Source organism: Canis lupus, chromosome 23 (assembly GCF_048164855.1).
Source record: "Canis lupus baileyi chromosome 23, mCanLup2.hap1, whole genome shotgun sequence".
Taxonomy (NCBI): Eukaryota; Metazoa; Chordata; class Mammalia; order Carnivora; family Canidae; genus Canis; species Canis lupus.
Window position 1 is genome coordinate 38,168,607 of NC_132860.1, and position 12,142 is coordinate 38,180,748.

The window sequence follows — 12,142 nt, forward strand, 5'->3', positions numbered from 1 at the left end:
GCAGAGACGTAGGCAGAGAGAGAAGCAAGCTCCATGCAGGGGATCCTGGGACTGCGGGATGAGCCAAAGGCAGGTGATCAACCGCTGAGCCACCCAGGCATCCCTGGTCTCAGATTTAAAGTTAAAAGATTTTTGGGGTAATAGAGAAATAGATAGCTATCAAATGGCCTATACCAAAGTCTTTCTCTACTGTTCAATCTCTCCTTTGTACCTGACAGATGCTCAACAAATACTTGTTGGGTATGAAAGAAATGTATTTGTGCCAGAAAAACCTTTATTATTTATAGAAGAGATGGTAGGTTAACTGGTGACAGGCACTAAGGACGGCACATGATGAGATGAGCACTAGGTGTTATACTATATGTTGGCAAATTGAATTTAAATAAAATTAAATTAAAAAAAATAAAGAAGAGATGGCATACTAACGAACTTGACCCAGAGGTATGTCTCATTTATCTTAGTATTTCAAGAAGGTGTGTCTGCCCTTATATAAAGTCTTTATCTTGTCATTTTTGTCTGAATTTTTAGAATTCTAGAGAACATGTTTCCTTTAAGCTGAATTATTTATAAATAATTAGAAAGTATACAAATTATACTAGGTTTCCTTTAAGCTGAATTATTTATAAATAATTAGAAAGTATACAAATTATGACTGTGAAATACAAATGGGGATTGATATAGGAAAAAACTTGAAGTTATCTCTCCAACATATATTTTAGTGAGTAAAATATACTCAGAAACACACAAAAAGGGTAGCCCTGGTGGCTCAGAAGTTTAGTGCCACCTTTAGCCCAGGGTGTGATCCTGGAGTCCCGGGATCAAGTCCCACATCGGGCTCCCTGCATGGGGCCTGCTTCTCCCTCTGCCTGTGTCTCTGCCTCTCTCTCTCTCTCTCTGTGTCTCTCATGAATAAATAAATAAAATCTTAAAAAAAAAAAGAAACACACAAAAAAATCACTTAAGAAGGTATCTTATCCCTAAATGTGTTTTTATAATATATTTAATACTTTATTTCAATCTAAATAGTTTATATTTGTCTCATGAATTTTCCTAGATGAGTAATTGTAACACATCTTATCTTTATTATCAGCTGTCAAATAAAGGAAAATGCAGTAGAACGATATATGGCTCAAATAAAGAGACTTAGAGAAAAGAACCAAAAATATCATGAAAGAGTGAGTATAACATTTAAAACTTACTAGTTATTAAACATTTACACAAATGCCTTAAAAATTTGTGAATTATGATTACATGTACTTTAGGAAATTATCCTCTTTAGTGCTTGGAATTGATATTTACAATCTAAGTTTTGGTACATATAAGACAAGTGGGCACCGCTGTTCCTGTTATATTAATTACCATGTCAAAGGAAGTCAGCTTGAGCTGTGTTATTTAGATCATGATGACCTGGATCTTGTGTTCAAAAATTTTAAGGCTCAGAAACCACATTTTTTAAAAGACTATTTATTTGAGAGAGAGAGAGAGGGAGAGAACAAGCATTTAGGGGAACGGGGGGAGAGGGAGAAGCAGGGTCCCCACTGAAGAGGGATCCTGATGCAGGACTTGATCCCAGGACCCGGGGATCATGACCTGAGCCGAAGGCAGACACTCAACTGACTGAACCACCCAGGTGCCCCCCTGGAACCACATTTATGTCTTAATTTCTTATTTTTTCAAATGACAAAACATTGGTTCTCTATTTTTAATTTCTGTATCTTTTTTGCTTCTAGATTGTCAGAGGATACATATGTAAATATTATTTGAAAAGTATAATCTCAATTGTTAAAGTGACTGTTTACGACGATACAATATTTTTACAAAAACAGATTGAAATGAATATCAAAGCCATGTATATGACTATCATGACTAAAGATTGGCAGAAATAGTTAAGAAGCAGTAAGTGATAATTAACACAATTTATCCCTTAAGGTGTCTCATAAATGATGAACTACTGAGACTATTCCCTACTAAAGCATTCATATGGACTCTAAAACTTCCACAGATAATTTTTATTTGGCTTTCATCTGAAATGACTATATCTACAAGTTTTAATGGAGCCTCCAATAACGTGGGGATTCTTGTCTCCTGAATAGAACTAATCTGATCATTCAGCAACATTTATTGGGCTAGACATGCCATGGTGGTGATATAACTGTGATCCTGAATTGTCAGGGTTCCCAGGATCAGTCACTAGACTCCAACAGAAACTCAGATCTGTGGATGAGAAGGGAAAGGGGAACTTTTGTCTAGGTGTCTGGATGCAATTCTATGTGATGAGATGCACAGCATGTGAGAGGAGTGAGCTGCCATCACAGGACCAATACACCTCCCCCAGTGGTCACCACTGGGACTCTGGCGTCATCCTCAGACTTACATTTGGTTGTGCAAAGGACAACAGATCCAGACTGAGGAATCTCTTTCCCATAGCCCCTCATTTGAAGCCAGAAACAAAATTCTTCTTTTCATGGAGATTTACCCAAGAATGGGATAGCCCTACACCTTCTTTTGGGGCCATCAGAGGACCCAGCAGTGAGGAGCATGGAGGGGCAGACTCCAGCTGCAACTGTATCTGTTTCTCTCTGTGTAAGCTGCTAATGCCGCAGTTTAAGCTGCCACCATCTCTCCCCTATCTTTCTTCAGTTGGGTACGTTTTCCACAGTGCAAACCCACGGAAACTGTAATCTTTCAGTGCTTAAAACCCTACAGTGGCTGCCCATTGTACAGAAAATGAAATCCACGCTCCTTACTGAAATCTTTGAGGCCCTACAAAATCTGACCTCTGCTCACCTCTCCTGCCTTATCTCCAGTCGTTCTACCCTTCACTTACCACTGCTTCTTTTAAATCTTGGAAAAACCCAGTCTCCCTGGTTATTGTACCTTCATGCAGGCTGTTTCATCTTCCCAGAATGCTCTTCTCTTGGCTAGCTCCGTTTCATTCCCCCGAACTAAGCTGGGATGCTGCATACAAATGTTATTATTAAATTGAAAGCTCTTTAGGGAACAGCAATCAAATCTTACTTACCTTTGTTTCTCAGGAAGGGTCCAGCATGAATAAGTTCTTAATAAATATTTATTGAGTTGATTCACACTAACACCTGTGGAAGGAAAAATTTTTGAGGTCATGGATATTTAATTGCTAAGTTAAATATGACTCATTAATAAGACACACTTTTCATTTAGGTCAGAAATCAGAAATACCACTTCATCCTTCCTACAAGTTATCTCTTCTCCTGTGTGAGTTTTGTTTGGACTCTCACTTCATTTATTATCTTCCTTTCTGCATTCACTGCTCCACTTACCTCATTAGACATTTCATAGTTCACTGTGTCTACGTCCTTACCTCAGATTCATTCTTTTACTCCTGCTACTCCACCACAACTGCTAAGGCAGAAGTTATTAATGACCAATTAGCCAAGTCCAGTGGCTTCTCTCTAGTCCTTGTTACCCCTTGTGCCTTCAGCAGTCATTGCTGTCAGCTTGAAACTCTCTCTCTTTGGCTGCCAGGACATCACTCTCCTTGATATTCCCCACTATTCACCAACCCATTTCATGTTTCTCATTCATTGCTCTTTTTTTGGACCTATCCCTAAATTAGTATTTTCCAGAGTTCTGATCTCAAGTCTTCTCTTTAACTCTAAAGATCTTACCTAACACCATGGCTTCAAATGTCATCTATATGGTGATAATTCACATATGTGACAAATTTTCATCATACTTATACACACAAAAAATTAAAATGAGCACATGTAAAAACTGGTGAAATCCAAATAAAGTCTCTAATTTACTTAATAACATTGTACCATTGTCAATTTCTCAGGTTTGATAATATTCTCTGGTTATATAAGATGTCATCATTGGGGAAGGCAGGGACATAGTAAGGGAGAACTCTGTGTGCTAATTTGGCAACTTCTGTTCTTGCTCTTGTGAATCTTAAAGAGTTAAAAAGGTAAATCCCATGACATGGCCTTATAACAAAACAAAATCAGGGGTGCCTGAGTGAATCAGTCAGTTAAGGATGGATGGAACCCTGCATAGGACTCCTTGCTCAGTGAGGAGTCTGCTTCTCCCTCTCCGTCTGCTTCTCTCTGTCTGCCCATTCCCCCCCACCCCCCATGTTCTCTCACTAATAAATAAAATCTTTAAAAAAAATCAGTCCTTTCTTTGTAGCTTATCTATTGAGTCTCCTTTCTTCTATTTATGGTGTGACAATTATTCTTACTTTGAATAATAATCGTTTACTTTGTAGGATAAATGTCTTTTTTAACACATTGATAAATATATCTAACTAAATTGTATTCCAGTATATCACTCAAAGTAATCTTTCAGATATAGTGAATTTTGTAACATGTTGTCAGACACATTTCCCATCCATTTGAAATTCACTACAGGACTTGGGAAGTTTAATATAGATGTTTTTAAATTTACATATAATACCAAATATGATTTAGTCACATTTATGCAACAGTCAATTACATTTTTAGGACATGTGGTACTATTTTTAATTTATAAATAAAAATATACGTTTGAAAAGAATAGTCATTGTGTTAAAAATTTGATCTAAGAGGACTGCATTTACTTCGACAAGTATTGTGCTAAGTGTGAAAGGTAAAAGAAAAATATATTGATTGATTACACATTATTTCTTTATGAATTATATGTAGTAGTTTTAAATGTAGTAGTTTTTTAAATGGATTTTCTTTGCCTATTTTAGAGCTGGAATCGATTTTGAGGCAATTGTTGCCTTACTAAAATTAGCTAACATAAATAAAATCAGATAAATATTTTTTAGTATTCAGACTATACTTGATAAAGGAATTTTCCATCTTCTAACAAAAATAAATAGAAAAGTCCATATTTGGAAAAAGTATTAGCAGGGCAATAGTTTGGCAAGAGATATTTCCATTGGTATTATTCAAGTTTCTACAAATATTTCATTTCCAAATAACTCAGTCAAGCCAAAGTAATTCAATTTATTTTTTTTTAAATTATTTATTTATTTATTCATGAGAGGCACAGAGAAAGAGAGAGAGGCAGAGACACAGGCAGAGGGAGAAGCAGGCTCCACACAGGGAGCCTGATGTGGGACTTGATCCAGGGATTCCAGGATCATGCCCTGGGCCAAAGGCAGGTGCTAAACCGCTGAGCCACCCAGGTGTCCCAATTCAGTTTATTTATAAGAAAACAAAACATGAATTTATTTCCCAGAAAATGGAATATTTGAGAATTGACAAAAGAGCAATATATTATTTATCAGTTGCTAATAATGATTGACCTCCATATTTTAAATTAAACTTTTTTGAAATAATTATAGATTAGTATGCAATTGTAAGAAATAATGCAGAAAAATAAGAAACAATACAGAGGGATCCTGTATACCCATAACCTGGTTTCCTATAACATATTACAGAACTATAGTATAATATCACAAGTAGAATATTAACATTAACAATATTGACATTGATACAGTCAAGACACAATTTCCATCAACAGAAGCATCTCTCATAATGTCCTTTTACAGCCACTCCCTCCCTCCCAATTGTACCCCTTCATTAACTCCTGGCAACCATCAATATGTTCTCCATATTTATAATTTTGTTATTCTAAGAATGTCATATAAATCACTTACTAGTAAGTAATCTTTGTAAGTAATCTTTGGAGATTGGCTTTTTTCATTCAGCTTAATTCTCTGGAGATTCATTTTCCTGCATGTATCATTAGTTGGTTCCTTTTATTGATTTTTGTTTTGTGATATGGATGGTACCACAACTTATTTAACTGTTTACCTATTGAGAGACATGTGAGTTGTTCCCCATATTTGGCTATGATAAATATAGCTTTTTTATTTTTTATTTTTTATTTATGATAGTCACACACACAGAGAGAGAGAGGCAGAGACACAGGCAGAGGGAGAAGCAGGCTCCATGCGCCGGGACCCCGATGTGGGATTCGATCCCGGGTCTCCAGGATCACGCCCTGGGCCAAAGGCAGGTGCTAAACCGCTGCGCCACCCAGGGATCTCCTAAATATAGCTTTTATAAACATTTGTGTACAGGTTTTTATGTGAATGTAAGCTTTAATTTCTCTGAGATAAATGCCAAAGAACTCAGTTGCTGAGTGGTATGGTAAGCAAACATTCAGTTTTATAAGAAATTGGCATCCTTTTTGACAGAGTAGCTGTACCATTTTACAAAGGAGCCAACTTTCATGGGAAGGACAGAGTGGGAAGAGGGATAAGGGGGAAAACAGAGGAGCAGAAGAGAGGGGATGGGAGAGAAGTGGGGAGAGAGCAGATGTTTAAAATTTTTTTAAAGCTGAGATCTGACAGCATGTGAGGCTCTGGTCCAGTGTAGTATTCTGTGTTTTCTGTTTGGTTATGTAAAAAAATTAATATCCTCTTCATGCTTAGGCTTACTTTGGGTTAAATTTTTATCTTTGCCATGGAAGCATCCTTTTTCTGAGGCTGTTGTCTCCATGAGGCTGGAACTCTGACCATGGACACTTCTCACCTTACATCCTTGAAACGGAGACAAAAAAAGACCTGTTTTCCACCAGCTTCAGTGAATATCCAGGGAAGGACTCTGAGCATGTTCCTAGCTTGAGGCCCATGCTCCCTCTGGACAAATCCCTATAGCTAAGAGAAGGGGCCGCTGTATTTTATATATAGTGTTCACTGATGTATTCTTAGTGTCTAGAAGACCACCTGGTACATGGTAGATGCTCCATAAATACCAAATGAATGATGCTGAAGAAGAATGGTTGTAGTGGGAGACTGACGAAAACGGCCTCCAAAGTCTAACTTTATTTTTTTTTAAGATTTTTATTTATTTATTCATGAGAGACACAGAGAGAGAGAGAGAGGCAGAGACATAGGCAGAGGGAGAAGCAGGCTCCATGCAGGGAGCCCGATGTGGGACTCGATCCCAGGACTTCAGGATAAGCCCTGGGCTGAAGGCAGGCACCAAACCGCTGAGCCACCTGGGGATCCCTAACTTTAATGTTCACTGACCCTATGATAGGGCCATAGACTGGGAGATTACTAACACAATTTTTCAAATGTAACTTTCTATCCAATAGTTACTGTGTTGATGGGTTTAATTTTATTTTGCGTCTTCCATGTTCCTTAAGCTCTTAGAGATATTGTATAAACTTATGCCATTGTTTTTTCCTCATTTTGTAAGCCTTAATGTGCAACTATGTTTTGAGGCAAATCAATGTAAATACTTGAGCAGTTGTAATTACCTACTGTTGATTTTCACAACAGAACAAACGCTTGAAGGATGAGCAGACTTGGCACATACAGAACCTTCTAAAGGAGCTGAGTGAAGAGAAGTCAGAGGGGTTACCAGTTGTCACAAGAGAAGATGTTGAAAAAGCAATGAAGGAAAAATGGAAGTTTGAGAGAGACCAGGAAGAAAACTTGAAAGGTGACTTAGGAACTGAGTTATTTCTTGAATATGTTCATGCTTTTGTCTTAGTATGTTCAAAATGCTGTGAACATGTTCCAGATGAGAGCGTTACCACCACAAGCACACACATGTGTGAGGGAAGTCACAAGTGGGCAGAGCTACTGAAACCAAGTGAGGAGGAGGAGGAAGGGCACTGATCAAAAACAGAGACAGAAGAAAACCACCTGGCTTTTGACATCAGACAAACAGCCTGTTAGCTACCACCCTGAATTTCTTGCAGGAGGAGATTTGTTCTTTCTTAAGGGAAATTCTGTCATCTGGCAGCCTCTTTGGCTTCAGCCTCAGTTCAGACTTGAGAATAATGTGAATATTGTCATGAAGCCTCCCCTCCCACCAGTATCACTAAGGAAGCTAAGCCCTCCATTTTGATGGGAAAGGAGGGATGAGAGTTGGCAAGGGGGAAGATTGGGAGGACGTGGACAGAAATGATGCTAGGTTGCAGAAGATGAAAGACCCAGGACCTACTCTTGCCATGGGTTTAGGAAATACCATGGTCCTGCAGATAAGTCAGACATAGTTTTAACACATGCATTTAAAAATTTTTTTCATTCCTTTGTCCTAAACCTGCTGCTCAAGATTTCCCAAACTACTTTTGCCAGAACCTCTAAAAATACTATCTCAGCTAGGAAGCTGGAGAACTTGGGGAAGAGATGTGAGTGTTCTCAGGAAGCAGTACTAGGAGCTGGAAGGCCAAATGAGGACTAGATTGCCTGAATTTCTCCAAGTGGTTCAGAGAGCCTACTCATCTAAGCACTTTACACAGAGCAAGCACACTATCTGTAAATATTTGTGGTTTTGAATGAAATAGTTGCCAAGCCCAAACATCAATCAGCAAACTTCATATTTAGGGGTCTCCACAACTGTTCCCAAAAGCCTGTTCTGACTTGTCCCTTTATGGGCAGTGGTGATGTCATAAGGTGGTAGATACTGGATTTTGCAGGGCTCGTCTCCAGGAGACCTCCGCTTATGTTTGGAAGCAGGACTTTAATAAGTCCCTTGAGGTAGGAGTGAGACCACAAAGGATACTCAGATGTGCTCACTAAACTGCCCTCACTGGGAAATGAGCCCAGCTAGCTGAGAGTGTGCCTGTTTGTGGTTTGGGCTGAGTGCTGAGATTTGTGTGTCATACAAGACGGGGGCCAAGCTGGGTGACCAGAGCACAGCAGAGGAGGGCTGCTCACGTCAGGTGGTCCAGGGATGAAAGGAGCTTGCAGATGCAGGAAAGTGAGAGGACAGGTGTATGTGCAGAGGCTTTCTGAAGCAGTTCTGTTATGCACCAGGTAGCCACCGTAACCCCATTGGGTATGCAGTGTAGCAGCAGCAGCTTCATTTGGCAGCTCATTGCAGTGCAGAATCTCAGGCCCATCCAGAGCTACTGAACTAGAGTCTGCTTTGAGACAAGATCCTGGGGGATTCCTATGCATAGTAAGGTTTGAGAAGTAGTAATAACCCCCCTCCTTTTTTTTTTTTTTTACAACTTTTAGTTAGGACTCTTCAGTTGCATGGATAAAAAGTTAATCCAAACTAGCCCAAGCATAAAGAGGATGCTAATTTTTTCATATAACGAAACAGGATAGGCAGTGTGCACTAAAGGCAGCGTGCACTACCGACCTGGATCTGGAGCCTCACATGCTGTCAGATCTTGGCTTTTTTTTTTTTAACCTCCTCTGCCTCTCCCTCTTTCTCTCCCCTCACCCCCTTCCTTGCCCCTCTTCTCTCTCTGTCTTCCCCAGAAAGTTGGCTCCTTTTTCTGAGACTGTTGTCCCCATGAGGCTAGAACTCTGACCATGGACGCCTCTCACCTTACATCCTTTTAACCTAAATAGAGACAGAAGAGACATGCTTTCCACCAGTTCCAGTGAAAGTATTTCCAGGGAAGGACTCTGAGCATGTCCCTAGCTTGAAACATTGCTCCCCACTGGGCAAATCCCTACAGCCAGGAGAAGGGGCCCCGGTAATTGGCCTACTTATTTCACAGGAGGTAGGAGAAGGCAAGGGAGATGGGATCTGGGAAAGCAGAACAACAGCCACTACACCCACCTCTCTTTCAAAATCTTCAGTGACATTAACCAACCCTCCCCTCAGAGGCCGAATGTGGCACAAGGCTGAGACAGCAGCAGGCTAATCAAATAACAGGATAGCTCATCAGGTAGGTTGTAGCAGTATTAACTGTTCCATGGCAATTACTAGTGCCATTTATGAAGGGATTTAAAAATATATTATCTGATTTACATCTTTGGGAAAAGACATGTCTGAAGTCTTTCTGGCCCTCCATACTGAAGAACATCCCTCTGGCCTGTTTGGAATGCTTCAACCATTCCCTAGACATTTATTGAGCACCAATTGATACCAGACTCTGTGCTAAGTGCTGGTTTTATAGAGAAGAATAAGATGTGGTCTTGCCTTCAGGGAGCTCTCAAACAAGATGGTGTGCAGCATTGAGCCAAAAGGACATTAAGTTCATCGTACCTTGATATTTGTCAGACCTCATTCTAAAATCTTAGAAGTGGGGATCCCTGTGTGGCTCAGTGGTCAAGTGCCTGCCTTCAGCCCAGAGTGTCATCCTGGAGTCCCAGCAGGCTCCCTACATGGAGCCTGCTTCTCCCTCTGCCTGTGTCTCTGCCTCTCTCTCTCTCTCTCTCTCTGTGTGTCTCATGAATAAATAAATAAAATCTTAAAAATAAATAAATAAATAAATAAAATAAAATCTTAGAAGCAAGAGACCAGCCTAAAGATTGAGTAGAATACCAAATTTAGCAAATGCACCAGGGAAAACTGAAAGTTTACACAGTGGAGATAGCTCAATATTTGTACATATTTTACTAGAGAATTTATCTTTCACTCTGAAGGCCTTAATAAGTGGAGGCAGGGGAAGACATGTTCCTATAACTATCATATGGTATCATTTCACAAGGGAAGCCCAAACACTGAAATTTAGATGATGGAATCAACCTATTTATTTATAAAAATGGTTGCCAAGGACAGTACATGATATAAGTTGAAGTCACTTTGTCCAGAGGGCATAATGGTCAGAAAAATGTCAATTTATCAATAAAAAGTACATTTGATATAATATATTGTACAAAATAGGACGCTAATCAAGCTTATCATAGGATTAATTTAAGCTTGTGGGTTCCTAGGCATATAGATAATCTATTACCTTATCAGTCATAGCCTAAAACCACATGTCTGTTTTATATTTGGAAGTTTAATTTTACTTGGGTTATGAATCCTGAGGGATGGAAAATAGTTAAAATAGCTTAGAGTTCCTTTAATTGTAGTTTAAAAATTGCATTTATGAATTAACAGCATTTTAGTATCAGACCTTTCAGATCTTAACTTCATAAAATCTGATTGCAATGTATAATGGTTGCAAGAACAATGGAAATGACATGATGTCTCGATTTTCTTTCAACAGATATGCGCATGCAAATAACTAATGCTGAGAAGCTATTTCTTGAGAAACTCAGTGAAAAGGAATACTGGGAAGAATATAAGAATGTAGGGAGTGGACAACATGCTAAACTCATTACCTCCTTGCAGAATGACATCAATAGAGTTAAGGAAAATGCAGAGAAAATGTCAGGTCAGTTGCAGCAAAGCTAGCTCAAATTCAGTAGAAAATCTTGGGAGAGCAGCCCTTTGGTAGAAGAAAAAAATGCGTACTCCCTGAATCATTCTTTACTCTCTGCTATCACCACAAGCAGCTATGAAGCTAAAGGTAAAGGTGGAGAGAGGGACTGGAGAATCTCTCCCAGGACCACCACTGAAACTGAGAAGTAAAAGAGTGTGATGGGAGTGGGGGTGCAGGGGGTAGTGGAGAATCCCTGGGACCAAGTGTCTTGGAGAAAGAAGCTTTATTCAATCGGTCTCTCTACTCCCATACTTAGGTCTGGGGCAATTCCACCAAGCTAGGAAGGTCCTGGGACAGGGTTATATTAGAAAAGAAGTTTACCTGAGACAAGCTAAAAACAACTTAACCAGGCTATAAAAGTAGAATAATTGTAGAGAAATGCCCAAGTAAATGCTAGGTTATAGTCAGAAAGAACTGGAGCACAAACATGAGATGGGAAATGGAGAGAATATGGAGCCAGATGGCACCAGGCATGATGAAACTTATCAGGACTAGATCTGGGAACCATGAGGCCACCCTTCTGTCACTGTGGCTAGCACAGTGGCTTAAAAAAGCATCAGAGATCCAGGGATAGGAAAGTCATACAGTAGAATAAATGGAGAAATCTGATGACTCAAAAGAACACTGGCTGGGTAACACCTCTGAGCCCAGCTGGTGATGGTGCCCTGAGTGGCGAAGGTGTTCATGTGAGGTCATTTCCATTATCCTCTTCTGGGTCCCTGTCAGGATGTTCCAATTCTGGACCAAAGTTTTCTGTAGGTTTCTCAGCTCAGGACTTCTGCCCCACAATGGCAGTGTAAATTTGGTTCCAAATCATCTGGGCTTAGAGTTCCAATTTTTCAAAAAGTTTTCCTCCCCAGAAGAAAAGTATAAAGTAAAAGGGACACCTTCCAAGGCACCTGGGTATACAGTTGATTAAGCATCCAACTCTTAGTTTCGGCTCAGGTCGTGATCTCTGGGTCCTGAGATCAAGCCTTGCATCAGGCTCTTCACTCAGTGGGGCATCTGCTTGGGACTCTCTCTCCCTCTTCCTCTGCCCCTC

General features: G+C 39.7%; 1 protein-coding gene across 5 annotated transcripts in view; it reads left to right on the forward strand.

Moving 5' to 3' along the window:
• The window catches only part of CCDC83 (coiled-coil domain containing 83), a 48,538-nt gene that overhangs the window by 14,639 nt on the left and 21,757 nt on the right, over positions 1-12,142 (forward strand). For 4 of the 5 annotated variants that reach the window (XM_072794934.1, XM_072794932.1, XM_072794936.1 and 1 more), the window contains exons 3-5: positions 1,091-1,175; positions 7,262-7,424; positions 10,885-11,052. In XM_072794934.1, the coding sequence (XP_072651035.1) occupies positions 1,091-1,175; positions 7,262-7,424; positions 10,885-11,052 (416 nt within the window). The remainder of the gene's footprint in view (positions 1-1,090; positions 1,176-7,261; positions 7,425-10,884; positions 11,053-12,142) is intronic. The other variant, XM_072794937.1, reaches the window with a different exon arrangement.